At 38.4% G+C, this 21,302-nt stretch overlaps 1 protein-coding gene across 4 annotated transcripts in view; it reads left to right on the top strand.

The window, feature by feature from the left end:
- The window catches only part of KCNH7 (potassium voltage-gated channel subfamily H member 7), a 327,609-nt gene that overhangs the window by 186,651 nt on the left and 119,656 nt on the right, over positions 1-21,302 (top strand). For 2 of the 4 annotated variants that reach the window (XM_039352778.1, XM_039352777.1), the window contains exons 4-8: positions 3,047-3,079; positions 14,840-15,268; positions 16,899-16,919; positions 17,626-17,649; positions 19,448-19,662. In XM_039352778.1, the coding sequence (XP_039208712.1) occupies positions 3,047-3,079; positions 14,840-15,268; positions 16,899-16,919; positions 17,626-17,649; positions 19,448-19,662 (722 nt within the window). The remainder of the gene's footprint in view (positions 1-3,046; positions 3,080-14,839; positions 15,269-16,898; positions 16,920-17,625; positions 17,650-19,447; positions 19,663-21,302) is intronic. The other 2 variants (XM_039352779.1, XM_039352780.1) reach the window with 2 other exon arrangements.

Below are 21,302 nucleotides of genomic sequence, written 5' to 3'. Positions count from 1 at the left end.
ATCCACATAATATTTGATACAGTAATAAAATTAGAATCCTTTCAGCTATCTTGTCTCCCAGATCTCCTAGCTGGAACATTTCTTGGAATTTCTCTACTTATTTACTAGTTTTTAATTATCTAGTTAACTTTTCCCATTGTCATACAACCTCAGGAGACCACTCTGATACGAAAATCAACAGTCGAGAACACTGATTACTAATAAATGAGCTAATAGAGTGGTCAAACCATCTAGAGGAGAATGTCCAACCTTGACAATGTTAAAACTTGTGGATTTCAACTCCCAGAATTCTGGGAGTTGAAGTCCACAAGTCTTAAAATTGCCGTGGTTGGACATCCCCAATCTAGAGCTTCAGCAAGTGAGGATATGGTCATCAAATGGCCCGGCCAGCCTTGCTGTCAATTTTGCACCTGACTACTTTGATTATGATATCTTCCTTTTGGATATATAGTTGGGCACAATATTTGAAGAAAACATTTGTGAAACTATAAGAAAGCAGAGATTAATTGGTATCCTGTATAATATATAAACACAGACAAATAACTCTTTGATCTTGCAAAAATGTTGAATGAAAATTATCCAACAGAGTTGAGGGAGGGAGGGAGGGAGAGTCAAGCATCTGGCAAGCCTTATATAGCTATAGACAGATCCAGCTCAAAAAGCAATTATAATCAGATAACTCGTGTAGTAAAACTGGATGCCAGATCAAAAAGTTACTGAGAGAAAAATCATAGTTCTTCACTGAGATATGAATCTTCGACAATTTCATTAAAAACTACTTCATAATGTCATAGTTACAATTTTGATTTTGAGAATGTAGATTTGCTTTTTATTTACTTATATATTTTTGCTTCACTTCTTTTTTCAACATTTCCACATGGCTCAAGCCAATAATAAAGCAAAACTGTACAGCACTATACAGATGACTGAACTTAGATGAACTGTGCAGATAAAGAAATTAAGAAATTAAGATTTCCTTTTCCAGAAGTTCATTACATTCATTCTTCATTTTGGTAAACCTGTGTTAGATATTAAAATTTATCATTTTGCAGATTGAAAAAGTGAACATGATTAATTCTTTATTCTTATGTTCTGCAGTAAACATTGACTATGAGAGAATCTTGGAGGAAGATATAAGACAGTTGCTGATTGATGCATTTTTCTGAAGTCATGAGTAGCTCATTCCTGTCCTTGCTTTATTTAGTCACAAATCCTGCTCAGGAAAAAAACTATTCTAAATTCAAGTATTGTTCACTTTTGATTACAAAGCAAAGGAATATGCTATGTAAGAAAGAAAATTGTGGAAGAGAAAAAAAATGTGGGAAATGTTGCAGTGATACAGTTAACATATTCATAAATAATCGTATTAAACAGCCATTATAATCTATCAAACTCGACAATAGACTTTTTAAACTTATATTAAAAGTTATATAAATGGGTGGAACAGAGTGTTATAAAAACTTTGTGAGCCTCATGTGACAAAATATTATATAACTGATATTCTGCTTACTTAGTCTGTTTCATTATTTAGCATAGTACTTGGCCTTACACATCTGAGCTTTACAGCAAAACAACCTATAAATAATTAATCTGCCTCCACCTCATATCATGATTGATTCCAAAATGGAATGTATTTCTTGCTTCAAAAGCCTGTCTAGTTAGGAATGCCTCGGGTTCTCAGTTCTCCACCTATAAGTTCAATATGACGTGTGTTACCCTTTGGATATATATTGATTGTCCTTCTCCAATCTTTTTTATCCTATATTTATCCTGTACCCCATGTTGAATATTGTAAACTGGACCAAGAAGCAGAAGTAAAAGAAGATTATAGCAAAGAAAACAGTTTCTAGCAAGTGAGAAAACATTGGCCCCAGTTTTATTGGTTACAGGAGATAAGATCTGCATCCAAATTCTTTACAGGGACATCTTTATTAGTGGCTGCATAATCAATCATTCACTAGCCAGCTGGGGAAAAAAAATAATCTCCCTGTATAGCATGAACCAAGGTCATGCCACAGTACTGTGAATGCATCTGGTCTGGGCCTTAAACCTTCTCCTGCCATGACCCATTGCTAAAGCCCCAAACTAGAATTACAGGTCATCCTTCCTCCTGTCACCATGCTTTTGGCCATATTCCCTGAAGACATGACCAAAAGAGTGGCTCAACTCTCACAAAATCTACTAGAAGTGAGCCTTGAATGTCCTGCAGTCTTAAATCTTATCCAATGTGCAAAAGATGCCATCAGTCTGAAAGGCCGCGTCCTCCTCCTCCTTAGATAATACAAGTGCTACATATAGCTTAATGTGAGAAATCATGGGACACTGATCCCCTAGTGCAGGGGACTTCAAACTTGGCCCTTTTATGACTTGTGACTTCAACTCCCAGAATTCCTCAGCCAGGCATGTGATTGAAGATTTGAAACTAAGACTCCCAGTTCTGGTCTAGTGCTGCTAATTAGTTAACACTCATCAAATAATGATTTCCAGTGATTCAGATGCATAGATTAATTGAGTGAAATTACATCCCCTTGACAATCCAAATATTTACCTTTGCTATACTGCTGATTTGCTTTCTCCCAATTCCTCTTGAGTCATTTTGCCATCCCTGTCTGAGCAACAGAGTTTTTCGAAAGCTTTGTTTGAATTATTGTAAAATCAAATCTTCTCCTACTAGAAAGCAACAATGATGAATGGCTTTGCACATAATTCCTAGCAATAAGAGCTTTTCTGTTTTGTGCAACCTGGGTTCTGAATCTAGCAGTGCCAAAGGGATCAACTTGGCTTTCATTGTCAACCATTGTCTTCTGCCCAGAGGCTTTCTATATCCAACTGGAATTGGCAAAACACTCAGCTGTTTGATTTTGAAAACAACTTAATGCACCACTATTTGGTGGATCTATAGCCATATTGAGACAAATGTTCTTGTGTGTGTATACTCCTTGTTTCATGCCCTAAAGGCTAGCCTCAAACTGTCTTCTTATTAAGTTAATGATTTGAAATAAGTAATCAAATGCTCTCTGTAAGTCCAGTTTTACTTATATTTCAGATGGTAATAACCTTTCAAGAGGAGCTTCATCAGGTAATTCTGTTTACTGAAATACAATTTGCACTTGTTTCCTTCATTTATTTTACTTCAGTCGCAAAGTTCAGCTTTCTGATATCCTAAGTGTAGCGCTTCCCCTGAAAAGGCCATTGGCAACTGGGCCCTTCTGTCCCATTCCCAAATGATCAACCCGCCCCCCAGCCCAGGCATACCAACACACATTGGAGGGCGTTACAGGCTTTAATTAAAATAATGACTGTTAAGATAAAAATAAAATCAAATTAAGCATCACAATAATATAAAACATTAAACCAGTGAGCAAAATGTCTCAATAGCTGTCCTTTCCGGCCAAATGGCCCTCACCAATCCTGTTGCTTCATTAACCCTCAGCCTCATTATGAGCCCTGGTGGTGCAGTGGTTAGAATGCTGTGCTGCAAGCTAACTCTGCCCACAGCCAGGAGTTCGATCCTGACAGACTCATGGTTGACTCAGCCTTCCATTCTTCTGAAGTCACCAAAATGTGATATGCAATATGCCGACTCTGTAAACCTCTTAGTGAAGGCTGTAGAGCACTATGAAGTGGTATGTAAGTCTAAGTGCTATTACTAATATGTTCTCTAAGACCCAGTGAAAGGCCTACCCAGACTTCCTTTCATGGCAGCCAGGGTGTAGTCTATAGGCTGATGATAGGCATCTTTTCTTTCCCTGGAATGGCAATCTCATAATCTCTTTATCTTTCTGAAGGAGTGCAGCCTCTTTCCCTCATAAGAATTTGTTCTTTCCGCTCAGTCCTGTTTTACCTCAGCACCCTGAAGCTTACTCTTACTCCCAGAAAAAAAAGCCTCCCGGGGGGGGGGTGTTCTTCCTGTCCCATTTCAGGTGTAAGGACCCAACCAGCCAGCCAACCAGGGAATGCTACTAATACCGGTAGAGCAGGCTACATAAAGTGTTCAGCTTTCTGAGTATTGTTTCTAAATATTGATTGGACCTGAAGATCTTTCTATGTCATCTTAAGCATCAGAGTGATTGAGTGATTCCCTCATCAAATATATCCTTCCATCCACAATAGGGAGAGACTTAATAGATTTAATAGATATTCTTTTTTAATGATATTTAATAGATCTCATTCCTGAAACTCAGCAACAAAAAAACCAAAAAACAAAAGTAAGAATTTCCCTACACTTGGGTAAGCCCATAGGCCACTGTTTCTCAATCTTGGCAGATTTAAAATCTGTGAATTTCAATTTCCAGAATTCCTTAGCCAGCATGCTGGCTAAAGAATGTTGGGAGTTGGAGTCCACACATTTTAAATCTGCCCCGAGGTTGAGGCAGAGCTGCCTTCAATATTGTGGGTCATAAATAAATTTAAAAAAGCCTTGCTTGCTTGCTGAACTAATGAAAAAAAACATCATCCATACACTAATCTGAACTATCAGTCTCAATATAACTTCATTCATTTCATCTTTACATCTGAATCACTACAAATGATTCCATGAATGTTAACTACTATATAGCACAAGAGGATACATGGAGCTTAGCCTGAGATATATTTTGAATCTGGTTTGCTCATAACTCAAAGTTATAATGTATTTTTGGGCTCAGAATTCTGGTTAGTTTTTTGGCCATTTTGAACTATGGCTTTCTGGCTTACGAACTATGATATAGTGTCAACAGACTTTATTATTGTATCTTATTTCTTGTTCACTCTTTATTTGATTTTTGTGCTGTCCAGAATCTGGGTCCTGCTGAACAAGTTATCAAACTATAATAAAATCCTAGTTTTATAGTATGTGTCCATGTACCCTTTATCTCAGGTTAACATGAAGATGCAGTGATTCCATAAATACTGCAAGCTCCTTTTATGTGAATAATCAAATAAAATCTAAAATAGTTGGATCCTTGCTCTTGAGGTGGCCAGGGAAAAGTTTATAGAAATATATCCTAATAGGAATGCTGGATGCTGTTTTAGGTAATAGATAATATTAAGCTTGGCTGTGTAATGTAACCTAAAATCATAAAGATGTGTTCATGCTATGTAGAAACCATTTTACAAGAAGTGCCAACCGAAAGTCACAAATGGTGTAAGATATTATACGTGTAGGGGAGTGTGGTTTTCTGCACATTGTATAAACTTCCCTTTTTCCTATGTGTGTTGTCTCAAGATATGAACTTCCCTCTTTTAGTGTGTTAAAGGTAGATAAGAAGTCATCTATTAGGTTAAGCGTGGGCGGCAAGCTGTATAAAAATGACACCCTCAGAGTAACTCAGGGTTCAGAATCTGTCATGTGAATGCTCTGAACCATTGTGCACAAATAAAGCCTGTTTTCTCCAACCCTTCGTGGTCTTGTCTTCTGATGTAAGTATCGTGGTTTTTTCCACAACAATTATCTGGCGACCGCGGCAGGACGGCAAGGAGTCTTGGGGCTCTCTGGAGGGCACACCCTGGTGCCAGGGTCCTGTAGTGTTAGGGGGAACATCCCAGGCACCATCGGACCTTTTATTCCTGTCATTTTTCCATTTCCTTCTAGTTCTTTAAAGCTATAAGGAACTGCTATATGGCTCAATTTTTCCAGTCACAATCCTTCTACCTTCAATTTCTCCTATGCCTGACTGCGTACTCAGATCTGCATATTAAGATTAGATGTCCATGATGCAGTTGTGTTCATTTTATCCCTCAAAATAACATCAGAAGCTATTTGACATGGTTTAGTAAAAAGCTATTTCTTTGCAGGCAACAATGGTTGGTACTCTATCCTTGTATCTCATCACACCATCAGTTAGAATTACAATGATGACTTAAATACCCAACCCCTAGAGATACTGTTTGATACTGTTAAATCCCTCACTTATGCTAGAAATAGCTTCCTAACCTGTTTTTATTTAACTATCTCTGCACATTTTCATTAAATCATATGTGTGCTCCCTTTTTGTGCATGTGTGAGGGATTTTTTCCTGCAATATTTTTCTGCAGAGTTGTCCTCTGTGCTTGAGTAACGGGCACAGTGATACAGGCAGGATCATTTTGATTTTCTCCATCTGTTTTGCACTTTCCCCACAAGATACTGATCAAGTGGAATGGGCACAATTGATGTGTACCATATTCATAAACGTATCCATTGTTATTGAATAAATTACATTGACAGGATTTTACACACTTTCTTGTACCCTGTTGATTCATAACATAACATGAGCCCGTCACTTATAAGACATCATTCCAATTAAATTTCACAGTAAAAGTTCACAGATTACATTTTCTCACCAAAAATGTTGTCTGTTAATCAGAAAGAGCAAATATAATTCTATGACAATCTAGCAGAAGATTTAGATTTGGTTTGTCACTGGACATGTTCAGTGATAAACCAAATGGTTCAGCAGGTCCAGTTTCAAAGCTTGCAATCAGAATAGATCATGTAGTAGTGGGACTGTGTTCGTGACCATCAGCTTCTCCCCAGAAGCCTTTAGAAGCTTCTCTGGGCTACCTCACAGGTCCCTTCACACTGTCATCCTTATAATGGTCCATCTTCCCCATAAGTCAACCAATGTCTGCAATATTCTTAGCATTAAAAACCAGGTTCCATTCGGTGCCCCATCCATTCTTATGATACTTCATAGCATATTTTTTATAATGGGGAAAAGGCTACTTTCTCAGTATAATATGCCTGATGAAAGTCTTAGGTGCCATAGGTTCTTAATTCAAGAGAAATGAAAGTTTTTATCAGTGGGAAGCCACCTGTATTGAAGCTCCAGCAAAATGCAGTCACCAAAGTGTTATCTTGGCATTTTCTTCTGCACTGAAGCTGAGTCAGAAGGTAATCAATGCAGAAGAGCTGTAGAAGCCTGGTGCTGTTGTACAAAGAAGAACACACAAACAGTCTGTGGCTATCTGAAATGTGCACATATACTGCACGTGTGGAAGAATGTTTTACACACTCAGTCCCAGTTGAGGCAAGATTATAATGTTTTAAAAATGGGCTCAGAAACACTTTCTAGAATATCTATATAACCTGCCTTTTTAGTGCCAAACATGTGAGGGCCCAATTATTTTGCTTTTTCATTTAATTGCAATTGATATTATCAGAACTATAAACTTCAATTTTGAATTTGGCACATTTCATCATATAATATTTCTATACACAATGCTAATTGCTTATAGTATATTAATGGCATTTTCTATGGAGTGTTTACTCATAGTGTATTTTCTTTGTTGATAATTGTGGGCAAAACCATATTTTAAGATTTCTGTAAATAATTTTTAGCTAGTATTGTATATAATGACAATATCTATTTTAAAAAAACATTTTTTTTTCAAATTAGGGGACTGGACCAGGGTCAATCCTTACTTTTCAATGTACAACATTACAGGATCACACCTTAGCAATTCCAATTAAAAACAGCAGATGTGAAAAAAGTAGGGGTATGCTCAGTTTATCATTGTGAGATGGAATGTTCTGGAAAACACCAGAGTGTTCTGTTTCCTTCAGGTCCATGCTGATAGATGTTTCAGCACTTTTCCCAGAAAACAAGGCCAGATCACATCCAATGTACCGTGATACCAATCTCCTGTTGCAGATTTACTGCCTCCAGAAGGGCAGATTGGTAAGGTTTGAAATAAAACTATGCAGAATGTTCCAATGTTTCCTGAAAAAAAAAACATTGTGGCCAATTATTCCTTAACCAAAGGTGCAGGCCTACAAACCAGGAGACTGAGTTCTAATCTAGCCTTAGGCATGAAATCCAGCTGGGTGATTTTGCATCAATCATTCTATCTCAGTCCCAACCCACCTCACAGAGTTATTGTGGACTGAGCACAACAGCTGAGCAGGAGGAAGGCATATTAGATCTGTTTACCTTGAGTTATTTATAAGGTAATAAAGACAGAATTAAAAATATCAAATAAATACTTTTTTAAATTGATAATTATGTATTGATTGTATAAAGTGATCCTGGGCTATCTTTCAGTGGATCACTTTCTTTTCTATGCAGTGCCCAAGTATTGAAGTTGTCCCAAAGGTGCTTTTTTTTCTTCTTCTTCAAATGGCAACTGGACTACCTTGATTTTTCTTGAAGACATTTTGCTTCTCTTCTGAGAAGTTTCTTCAGTTCTAACTAACTCTTTGCAGTCAGCCAGTTGTTAACATTTTGAGAGTCATTGACTGGCAGACTGAAAAGAGTATAAATCTTTGCTTCCCCACCAGTTAATTAGAACTGAAGAAGCTTCTTGGAGGAGAAGCAAAATGTCTTCAAGAAAGTCCAGTTGCTGGTATTTTTTTTAAAGCACCTTTAGAAGACTGAGAATCTCTATAGACAAGTATAGAAGTTATATCAACATATTTAGTTACCCAAGGACATGAAAAGCTCCATTTTATTTCAGGCACTATACAATTATCCTAATACAGGGCAGTCTTTCCCTCTCTTAAAATTTGGAGGACAGGGCCCCACAGACCCTTGTATAATACTTATTCAGTAATTACTGAATATAGAACTTCAGCATAAACATATTGTATAGAAATTTAGTTTAGTTAGTTAAATTTTGTATCATGCAGATCGACCTATAATAAATGTTTTCTGGATGGGTTATAAACAAATAAAAATATTAACTTAAAAGAATAATAATTGAAAAGTAGCTGCAATCCTTTGCAAAAAAATGCAGCAAATGAATTAAAAAGATTTTTCTCTTTACTCCCCATATTACAAAACACCAAGAATGTTTGACTACAGATTTATTGCTTTTGAAGTACTGAACATATCCAGCTGAGAAACAGATATTCTTTTTAAGCATAGTTCATATTTTATCAATTAAAGAATTGGGGAGATATTAATCTCCCTTACTGTATAGAGATGGCACCGGAGGAAATAACAGAAGAAGCAACCAGAAGAGAATAATTCCCTTGATTCCCTGAACTTAGTTCTAAATGAATTTATTGAAAAAAAAAATCCTAAATTTGCTTCTTCTGATTTATGCAGACACCTGGTCTTCCAAATAGATTTTACGAGATTCAGAAGTAATATTTTTATGCAGGATTGCAAAACTGTAAATGTTAGGTTAGGTTAGCAGAGAAAAAATTGCAAAATACATAAGGTAGATACTCTGGTAGTGAAAAATACCAAATATTATGAAAAACATTTGAAAATCAGCAATGGATGAAGATTCAACCAAATCTGTATTTCCATTGTGACAACCAGATACTTCCTTGTTCCCTTCTAGATGTTCCTGAACTACATCTCCCAGCACCCCTCACCATTTGCTATGCTTCTTATTCTATGGAAGCTGTTGTCTATCCTTTTACATTCCAGCAAATGGTATTAAGAGGCACATTTTTTGTGAATATGAAAATGCCACTTAGCCCTAATTGTTATCAATTTATTTTCATCCAGTTTATCAAATCCAACATCATTAGGTAACTTCAGGCAGACAAATAAGAAATTAAAACCCTCTAGAATAAATATGTGGGGAAAAAGCAGAAAATTAACAGGCTAACTAAATGGTGCTCGGGTTGGGACTGTTTTTGCTGTTCCTTGGGCAATCCATGGGAATTGTTCCAAGGAAAGGATTCTCATTACTTCTTTTGCACACAGACAGACATAGAGAATCCAGTAACACGCAAGACTATCTTTGTGATCTGTGTTCTGTCTACTTCATTTCCAGCCATATGAAATACAGCTTCATACTGTATGAAAAGCCAGAAAACCAATCCAGTTGCTAATTGTCAATACATCGCATATGAATAACTTGTTTTCAAAAAATAGCTCTTTTAAAATAAAACAGGCAACCAAAAGTTTGGAACAATTTATGTCTTGTTTTTTTTAAAAAAACTGGCAAAGATAGTCATATGTTGCTGCTGATGCTATTTTATTTTGTGCCTGAAAATATTAGCAATGAGGGATGCTCTCCAAGCATATCCTTTCCAGCTGAATTAAGAGACAACTTGATCAGCAACACACTCTAACATGACTGTTTTAAACCAGTGAAGCAGAAAATACCATCTGTTCTACATGAATATTTCTAAAATAGAACAAGAGTGTGTGGAGATGTCTACTTTTTCCTTGCAAAAATGTGAGAAAAACCATGAAAGATCCCGTTTTATGGGGAAAAGGGTGTGATGAACTATCATAGTTCAAACTTCGGTGTCATTAGCTTGTGGATTAATAGAGAATTTTCTAACTCAGTTTCAAAGGCGTTATAAAAGCTATAGAATATTTTAATATATTTGACTCATTTTTACCTACAGCTAGTTTTAGTAAACATCTATGGTTGCTGTCAAGTAAAATCTTTCACTGGTTTTGTAAATGCATGTGATTAGATTGAAAGGAATAGCACAAAAAATCATTTTAACAAGAGTTAACTACAGAATATTCAGTTTAGTTAGTGTATGTGCAGTATATATGTGTGTATGCATGTGTGTGTGTATGTATGTGTGTATGTATGTATGTGTGTGTGTGTATATTATAACAAATATAACCCCCCCAAACACATCCTAGATCTGACCAACCACTGCCTATCCAACACATACTTCATCTATAATGGACAAAAATACAAACAAATAGAAGGAGCACCCATGGGATCACCCCTCTCACCTGTCATTGCAAACCTCTACATGGAACACTTTTAAACCCAAGCTCTAGAAAAATCTGATCACAAAACCAAACTCTGGCTCAGATATGTAGATGATACTTTCATAATCTGACCACATGGGAAAGAAAAACTGGACAACTTCCTCACACACCTCAACAGCCTACACCCCAAAATACAGTTCACCATGGAAACAGAAGCTAATAACCAACTTCCCTTACTGGATGTCTTAGTCTACAAGAAATCCAATGGCTCCCTAGGACACACCATTTACCAGAAGAAAACACACACAAACCGCTATCTGCATGCACTCTCACACCACCACCCAGCACAGATCTACTCCATAGCCAAGACACTCATCTCCAGAACAAAACGCTTAGTGGACGAACAACACCTAAAAACCGAACTACATACTCTCACTAATGTACTAACATCCAGCGGATTCCAAAGAAATAAGATTACTAACCTAATCCAAAAAGAAACCCCCACTAAAATCCAAGACAGAGAACAAGAAACGGCAAAGCCCTCCTCCCATACATAAAAGGCACCACAGACAGAATCAGCAAGATCATCTACAAACACAACATCAAGACAGCATTCTGCACAAACCAAAAAATATTCACCAAAACAAAATTAAGGTAGAAAATCAAGGAGTATATGAAATCCCATGCACCGCTTGCCCCACCACATACATCGGACAAACCAACAGAAGGATAAGTGCACGCATTGAAGAACACAAGAACTCAGTCAAAAAAGAGGAACCAACTTCTTCCCTGGTCCAACACCTTAAAGCCACAGGACATGAAATTGACTTTAAAAAGACCAGAACTATCGCCAAAACTTAACACTTTAATAACAGAATAATCAGAGAAGCCTTCAAGATAGAAAAACGCCCACACAGCATGAATAAACAAGATGATACCTCCTGCCTACCAGCCATTTGGAAACCCGCCCTTATTGACAAACGAGTCCCTAACACAAAGAATGACACCAGACCACACTAACGAAAACCACACAGGATGTCACCACCACACATTCACGCAAAAAGCAAACCCAAACCCACACCGATGATGAGGCACGACCACAAACCAGATGCCAGACCACAGCTGCATCATTAGCCACTTTAAACCCCTCCAATCCATACATGAAGCAAACTGACACCCACCATGAAGATGAGGCATGACCACGAACGCGAAGCCAAACAACAGCAATGCAGCTTACCGTCTCTCATCTCCCTGCAACTCAGACTAACCTGAGCACAACAAAGCCCTCACCCAAACAGAACACTTCCCCATCCAATCAGAGCACAGCCAAGCCCCTAACCAATCAGAACACACCTCCACCCAATCAGAACACAGCCAAGCTCCCACCCAATCAGTTCATACCCCCATTGGCAGTTAAAAGGAAGAAACAGCTACAATCACACATTGCTCCTAGAAATATGAAGCCAAAAACACCAGCCTGAAGATGACAAATGGGACTTCGTCGAAACGTCACCAAAACACTTCCAATTTTATGCGTGAGAAAACCCGAATAACTAAAGACCTACGTATGTATGTATGTATGTATGTATACACATATCCGTACATATTTATATGTCATCATATTCAGGATGAGGGGGAAAAATCAATCAGCATTAATTGTACATTATAGTATAATAAAAGTTCTAGTCTCACCTTTACCATGAAAGCTGGCTGGGCAACTTTGAGCCAGTCCCTCTTTCATACCCAACCTACCTCACTGTTGTTGTGAGCAAAAGAGGAGAGAAAGAGGTATTAGAGATGCTTGCCACAATAATAATAATAATAATAATAATAATAGTAGTAGTAGTAGTAGTAGTAGTAGTAGTAGTAGTAGTAGTAGTAGTAAAGTTGGAAGGGACTTTGGAGATCATCTAGTCCAGACATGTCAAACTCGCAATGTTACGTGATGTGCGATGTATTAGAGCTTTTTCCCCATTACCGGCAATAGGGTGGGCACGGTTTCATCATGATGCATCTGGCCTGTGGGCCAGCAGTTTGATACCTCTGATCTAGTCCAACCCTCTGCTCAGGCAGTAAACCCTATACCATTTCAGAGAAATGGCTATCTAGTCTCTTTTTAAAAACTTCCAGTGTTGGAGCATTCACAGCTTCTGGAGGCAGGTTGTTCACTTATTAACTGTTCTAACTGTCAAGAAATTTCTCCTTAGTTCTAGGTTGCTTCATGAGTAACCTTGAATTACTCTAAATAAATAAATAAATAAATTGTTACAACAGTGAAAAGCTACAATTCTATATATATTTATCTAGTACAAACATGCAAGTGTGTATGTATATACATATATTTCTAATACACTTAGAAATGTATTAGATGATAGTTGAAATGATTAGATAATAGTTATATTACCATCTATTTTTAATCTACTGTATTTTTAGATGAGTTCCATATTTCATTATATTTATCTATACAAAGTCTACCTCTACAAACAAGTGTAATCAGATCTTCACTCCATTGAGTAAATCAGGTCATACATTTATCTTTCCAATGTTTCAATATCAGTCTTGTAGCTATAGGAAACACAGAAAATCCATTTATGTTATCCAGTTATAATGACATAGTATACTTTATATTTCTATTTTTTCTACTCTTTTTTTCACTTATTTTTAAGCATTTATATAGCATACAAATATGTATTTTTTGATAATCTGTTTTTTGTCTTTTGTTCATTTTGCTTTTGCTTTTTCTGTTATTTTAAAATCAATCTTTCATAAATCTTATGTTTATGAAAGTGAAGTCAAATATATAACTAAGTTTCAGTTGATATGACGTTCCAGGGTATGCAATAAATTTGTGTTGGAAGCCAATCTGGAGTTGAATTAACAAAGGTCAATTTTCAAGCATTGCTATCTTTAGCAATTTCTTCTCCTACCCTCCCAAATCACTCATGCATACATCATTTTCACCAGTGAGATCCAAAAGGGATTGACTGTCATTGGATGTACTCTCCTTGGCTGGATATGTCCATGGAATTAGGGGGAAAGACCATTCAGGCAGCAGATATGGAGCAATAGAGCACTGCAGGCATATTGTTTTGAAAAACCTCTGCAAGGCAATCCAAAACCTTGGAGGTACATCACAAATACTTTCTCTTCTGGGACACGATGTCAAGTAGCCATTCCCTCCCTCATTATTGAATTTGTAGGTGGTGGTGGTGGCTGGAAATTTCAGACATTGCTCATACCAGGGTTCATCAAGATAAAACAATTTATGCATTGTATTTAAATCTAGGGAAAACACACATGTTGTAAGCCTTTCAGATGTTGCTATTCATGAGCAAGCCATTTTTCCTGCATTAACTATTCTAAGGTGTTTCAAATTGAAAGCATAATATTTTCAAACAGTTCTATTATATTCTTGAATCCAGTTGTCAGCAGATAATTCCCTGCCCTAAAGATAGGTTCAACATTAAAAGAGCTGATGAATATAAATATAAACCAAATCAACAACTGAGCTCTCTTTTCTCAGTCTCTGAAAAGGTGACTTTTTCTTAATAAATCTGTGATAATTCTGGGATTCTTTCCTCAGTGTTTCAAAAGGATGATATGAGCCACAGACTACCTTGTAGTAGGCACAGTGGCCACAAAAATCTTCAAAAATAAAAAAAATCTATAGAGATAATAATAAGGCTTCAAACTTATTTTTTTTTTAAATCCTCAACATTTATTTTTAAAAAGTTCCATTAAAATCAGAGAAAAGCGGGGAACTGTGACTGATAAGACAAGCCACAAGGATAGATTTTTTTTCCCCATGAACCAAAGTTGCTGCCTTCTATATCTGAACTAATGCCAATTATCAGTGTTTTTTTCAAGCAACAGGTAATGTTTTAGACACACAGTTAGAAACAGTGACAGGAGAAATCAGAAAGGGATACCTGCCTTGGTTCTGGTTAACCTCTTTAATAGCTACCATTCTCTAATTTATATTCTTCTCCATTGCAAAATTGGAAGTGAGGGATGTCTGTTATCTATTTAGATAACTATGTAGACCTGTCATTGCTGCTCCAGAGTTTTCGTCATGTATTGAATCATTAATTTCTGGCCACTGTCAACAGAATAGCATGGGTTCTTTACTAGTAAACAAAGGGCATTACATGGGAGAACAATTGTTTTGCAACAACTCATGATTTCATATTTAACTGATTGGTGGTTTTTTTTCCCTCTTAAATCTGATCTTTCCTACTCAGGCAAACTTTTTGGATTCAGGCTACCTGGATTGAGTCTTTTATCCTACAGAAAGCAATCTTTGCCACAAGAAGATCCTGATGCAGTGATTGTTGATTCATCAAAACACAGCGACAACTCCATGGCCATGAAACACTTTAAATCTCCTACAAAAGAAAGCTGCAGCCCCTCTGAAGGAGATGACACCAAGGCACTCATTCAACCAAGGACGTGTTCCCCTCCAGTGAATATATCTGGGCCTCTAGATCATTCATCACCAAAACAGCAATGGGATCGACTGTACCCAGATATGCTGCATTCCAGTGCAGCCTTGACTCTTGCTCAGTCAAAAGAGAGCGTTAGTAGTATGCGGAGAGCATCTTCAGTGCACAACATAGAAGGATTTACCATCCATCCCAAGAACATGTTTAGGGATCGGCATGCTAGTGAAGGTACAGTGTTGGGCAAGGGGAAAGTGATCAATGTTCATGAATTATGTCAACTGAATGGCTGGAAATAGAGTGGAATACGTGCATTTCATTTTTTATCCAACTAGGACAAGATCTTTGAAGTCTCTTTGTCTTTAAAAGCTAAGGGGAAAATCTAGCAGGGATGACATTTAACACTCTATGGTTTATAATATGTGATCCTATGCAAAAGGAAGCTTATGTCCAAGTCAGTATGCTTCGTTCTGTGTTATAGGTCTATGCACATTAATTTGAGAGTAAGTCCTAATAAATGTTCCCTCATTGTTTGGGCAGCAGTTTATTGTAAAGGGATACTAATACAAGATTGGTTCAGATTGCAATGGTCACTTCCATATTCAGAAGGTCTTCATCCAGAGCATGCACCCAGGAGGAATCCCTCCTCCAAAAAATGTTTCATTCATTCATTCATTCATTCATTCATTCATTCATCCACCCACCCATCCATCCATCCATCCATTTATTCAATTTAGGTATCACCTGATTCCAGACTGACTTGGGGAAGGGGCTCACATAGATGGCAACATAAAAATAAGCACCTAATAACACACTGAACAGAATATGGATGCAGATGTGGTCAATACATAAAACAAATGTCATGCATCCAGCACTGGCTCCAACCAACTTAGAACAAGATTAGGCAACCTTGGCTCTTTTATGACTCGTGGACTTCAACTCCCAGAATTCCTGAGCCAGGAGTTGAAGCCCCATGAGTCATAAAAGAGCCAAGGTTGCCTAACCCTGGCTTAGAGCCTGAGAGAATGGCCAGGTCTTTAAGATCTCCCAGAAAGCCACCAGGGTAAACCAAATAGGAAACATGACTAGATGAGCTAATTCTACCTTATTGTAAGGCTACCTTAACAAACTTCCTACCACCACTTTAAACTGCCCTATAAATGAGGGCAGTCCTTCCTAAACTTCTTCCTTTGACCCTTAGTTGATTGGAGATTCCCTCCTCTCTTGTCTGATTGTTTCATGTCTTCTCTTTGTCCATCAAGATCTTCATACATTACATTACAGGTTGGAAGCCTCCCAGTTTTCATAGGGAATTACATCCCAGAGAGCAGGTGCATGCCCAACCTGGCAGTCTGAATCAGCAACGTGCATGCATATTGTTTTAAAAGGAAGATATTCCTTGCTTCACAAATAAAACCCTTGTTCATCTTAATGCAGTTGATAGGTTAGAACGCGTATTTAACTAATTGAGCAATTGGTTGACAACACTGCATTATTGATTAAGCCAGGAAAACTGCTTAATCAATTACAATTTCTTACATCAAATTACCCTCCAAATTTAAAGAACAGTCCCTTCTGAGATATACCGCATCCATTTAAATGGTTGCCCCTGCTAATTTGAAAACACTTCGAGGACTCTGGGAAAAGCTGAAGAGCAGTTGAATGACGAAAACTTTTGGTTCCTAATTCTAAAAAGAGAAAATTAGCCTCTCGTTCATTACATTAGATTCACCCAAATTAATGTTGGCTCCCTCAAGATGTATTGGGGAACCATGAAGGGGGAAAGAAATAATCAGTTCGGAGTCTTTGGATACACAGTTTATTTCCCCCTTTTGCTTTTCTTTATTCTGCTGAATAACAGATAATGGTCGCAATGTCAAAGGTAATGTAAATTTATAACATCTATTGTTCAATGCTTTTGAGAGACACATTATTTGGCATGTTAACTTGCCTGCTGTATAAACTGTACAAATGCATCATACTCATGCTAGCCTTTATAAAGCTGGGCACATTACAGGAATTACTGTTCTTTTGCTTGATGGATGCATCACATTTCTCTTTGCTCTCGATTCAGAGTGATGATAGATGGCCATTCAGAGGAAGCTGTGAAGGGATGGACAGTATGTTCTTTCAAAGCCATTGGCCTCAGTTATAATGCAATCCTCTACTTGTCTATCCAGAAGAAAGTTCCCATCATTTCTCTGGGGCTTTTTCTTTGATCATTGATTTGAGCAGCACATCCTGCTAAGCCCCTTTGATTTGAGTGGGAGAGTTAAGCATGTGCTTAATTCTCTCCCATCAAAACCCCCAGGAGGGTTTAAAAGTTTGAACTTTGGCTGGATTGTACCTACTGTATGTAAGCTTGTTGAAGAAGGTAGAATGTGGACGCTGCCAATCCTATGCAGATAATGTAACTTGAAGTTTTCAAGATATGATCTTGTACAATATTACAAATTGAGCTTTGCATGAGTGAAACTAGCCACCATTGATTCATTTTAAATCCAATTCAGTTTATCTTTCTGACACCAAGACAATCAGTGAATAATCTGGACCCTTCACGTATTCCTCTTTTGTCTCCTTAAAACTAGTTTCACGTTCCTGGATGGCAGGGGGTATGGTTTAAGCTTATGGTTTAAGTCTTCAGGTGTGCCTGCATGAATTCCATTTTCAATTTCATGTGGAAACATGTATTCATGTATATTACATACTAGTATTGGTCCTTTTCACCAGGACAACAGTGCAAGCAAAGTTAGTCAAATGGAGGCATTCCTTTCTCTTGCTAACTAAAATCCTTTTTGCATATTATTTTCCATAATAAACTGATCATTTGTGTTTGTAGCCTAAATTTAGTAGGAGAGGCAGGATGAAGGAGGAATTTTCTCCTTTGTTCCTCTTCAACGTGTCATTTAAATTTTGTGGAAAAATCAATATACTTGATGAAATGTCTCCATCAAACCTGCATGGTGTGCATGCGCTAATGCCCACAAGTGACCCAGTCCTGGGAAGTCCTCCCATTTGCTTCTTGTCTCTGTCAGCAGTAATTTTGATATTGTGTGGTGCCGTGTTGTGAGTGAACAATTGTCTGTAAATGAACTTGCTGCTGGCTTGAAGTACTCAAGACTCTGCCTATTTCTGTATTTATTGTCACTATAGATCCACATCAGTATTCCATAGTTTTAAAGCCCATGTTAAGATTCTCAGAAAGAAATGAACATATTTCTGGTAGAAGCCTATTCCATAAGAACAGACCTGCCATAAAGAAATCTTCTGTGTCCTATGCCTGCCAGCCTAGCAGCTATGGATAAGCTCTTGAAAAGAGCCACCAGAAATCACAGATGGAAAACAAGCAACCATGGCACAAAAGACACCCAGGATTACCCAGGATTTGGAGTCTATCTTGATTAATCTTGTATTCAGGAGTCCATGTGCCAATGAAATTAAACAATATTCTTAAGGTTTTCTCCCTAATTTGGGCATTTAATTATTCAGGAAGTATTTATTTATGGGATACATTTGTGGTCCATTTTTCTTCTATGTCACAACAACTCTCAGAAGCTGGCAGAAGGTAATATGTTCAAGAATCCTTTTTCAGTCTTAGGGCACCAGGAGACAAGGCTGGCATCAGAGAAGGTGGGCTTAAAATTTAGGAAAGGTAAACAAATAAATCTTATTTGCCCCTTCAGCACAAATATATGCACCTTACATGGGAGTAACATGCTATTTGGGGAAAGTTGGGGTTTTTAGAGTATAATGAAAAACTCTGCTGCCCACAGAGAGAATCCAGAGGTCTTCAGGAATCCAAGAAACCAGAACTTTTTTTTTCCTTGTCGCTCCTTCAGCATATGGTATTTACAAGTATACTGCCGTTGAATGTGGCACTTTCATAGAGCCATACTAACTATAGATCTCTTCTAAGTTCATAATTTAAAAAGTTCATGTGCTCCAGACTTTAAAAGCCCAAAGTTCTCAATCTAGTGTTTATCTAGATTAAGTCCAAGATATTACTCCATTAATGGATTTCTGCTTTCACTTGTCTTCACTCAACTAGCTCAGAAATCTGTAAACACTGAAGAAATTGATTCCCACTTTCTCTATAATTTTTCACTTTTTAAAATTTTCTCTAGTTTAAGGACCCTACAAAGATTAGATAACAGAATCATTTAACAGTAGCAGAAAGGATGAGAAGTCCTGATTCAAGAGTGGGTGTGCAATGGACACTAATTGTTTATTGCTTCTAGGCACTATATTCTGCCCTTCTTCTGCAATTAAAATATTGGCAGATTCTAAACTAGAGAGTTAACAAGTCTGGTTGAAAAACAAAAAGAACTATAAAGGTATTTCCTTTTTTAGTTATCTGGAAAGTGGCTCAAGACATTATATCAGTTGATATCTTCTTCTTTTTTCTTGTAGGTCCTTTTAACCATATCAAATCAAGTCTATTAGGATCTACATCTGATTCAAACCTCAACAAATACAGCACCATCAATAAGATTCCCCAGCTCACTCTAAACTTTTCTGATATCAAAAATGAAAAAAAGGCATCTTCACCTCCATCATCAGAGAAAACAATTATTGCACCCAAAGTGAAAGAAAGAACACACAATGTCACGGAAAAGGTTACACAGGTGAGAGATTTTTTAATATGTAATTGTGTCTCTTCTTTAATTTCTGTGAACACTCCACTCCTTCTCTTCATGTCTGCATGCCCTTCATGCTTTTGTTAGACTTGTGCAGTTGGTTCTTCTGGATGAAATGGAATGACAACAATTCCTCTAGCAACACAGAGGAAAATTAATGTAGATTAAACCTATAATTAATCAGAGAAAGGGCTCTGTGAGGGAAATAGTGCATTATGTTGTTGTAAGTGAATTCTGTAGAGGAACATAGACTCAGTGCTTTTTTTGTAAAAAAAAAAAAAGGTGCTGGAACTCACACACGTCATACAACCCGCCTTGCCTACCCTACAAGGTTCCATCCAAAAAAGGTGCTGGAACTCCGTTCTGGGTGTTCTATGAGAAAAAAAGCCCTGTCAATCTAGGTCCTTTGTCGTCCCGAACGAAGAAACCAGGAACACAGGAACATAGTGCAAGTTAGGTAGTTTATTAAATGCCTAACAAACAAAGTCAGCACTGGAAGTGGTTTGCTCCCAGTGCTCTTTATAATGATACCACGCCCAAAACCCCACCCGCCACCCATAAACCACCATCCGCCTAGCTGCCCTTATAAAGCTCCCCTTGTGACCCAAGCCCTCCTTCCACGAAGCCCCGCCCCCTTGGTCCATCACCTGGCCGGCCAAAGCATGTCCGCCTGCCACTGCCTCGCGTCCTGGCTCCTCCGACACTGATGAGTATGACTGTTCTTTGCAGCTCTCCATGGAGAGCACTTCCTGTCGTGGCCTGTCACATGGCCCTCTATCTCTCTGCTGAATTGCTGAGTTCCGCTGTTCAGCTGGCTAGCAAAGTGCCCAACGCCGGGTTCTGTGAGTCCTACGGTGGCCGGCAGGGAGGCAGGATGTCGGAGTTCAGTTTGGGTGGCCACCAGCCAGTTCCTGCTGCTCAGCTGGCTGGCGGAGCGCCCGGCGCCGGTTCCCGCGGCTCCTACGGCGGCCGGCAGGGAGGTAGGACGTCGGGGCTCAGTTTGGGTGGACGCCTGCTGCCTCTCGCTGCTCGGCTGGCTGGCTGCTTGGAACGGCGGTGGCGGGTCATATTCTCCTTTCCCCCCACCACCAAATGGCAAGCCCCGTAGGGCTTGACATGCGGCCTCCCCTACCATGTCTTCACCTGAAAGGTAAGGAGGAGATGGTGTGTTTACTTGTCCACACTTCGTACGTCCTGGCTTTTCCGGGCATCGCTGATGGAATGCTGGTATGAGCCGAGGAGCATGAATATCCACCACCCCCACCCAGGAGGCCTCTGAAAGGGGATACCCCTTCCACTGAATGAGATACTGCAATTGACCACGTCGTACTCGGGAATCTACCACCTCCTGTACCTCATACTCTGATCCAATTACTGACCCTGGGCCCTTATCACCCACTGGGGTCCCATGCACCAGTTTTAGCAGACTGCTGTGGAACACTGGATGTACTTTTCCTAGTAATGGAAGCAACCACAACCACACTGTGACCGGATTGATTACCTGTACTATCGGGAATGGCCCTATATATTTTGGCCCTAATTTCCTGCTGGACACTGGCAAGCGGAGATATTTTGTAGAGAGATACACCCAGTCCCCCACTCTGAAAGGTCTGTGGTCGGCCCTCTTT

The sequence above is a fragment of the Crotalus tigris genome, unplaced genomic scaffold (genome assembly GCF_016545835.1).
Source record: "Crotalus tigris isolate CLP2741 ecotype Arizona unplaced genomic scaffold, ASM1654583v1 scf7180000018477.2129921, whole genome shotgun sequence".
Classification (NCBI taxonomy): domain Eukaryota; kingdom Metazoa; phylum Chordata; class Lepidosauria; order Squamata; family Viperidae; genus Crotalus; species Crotalus tigris.
This window is presented reverse-complemented; position numbering and strand designations above follow the sequence as displayed.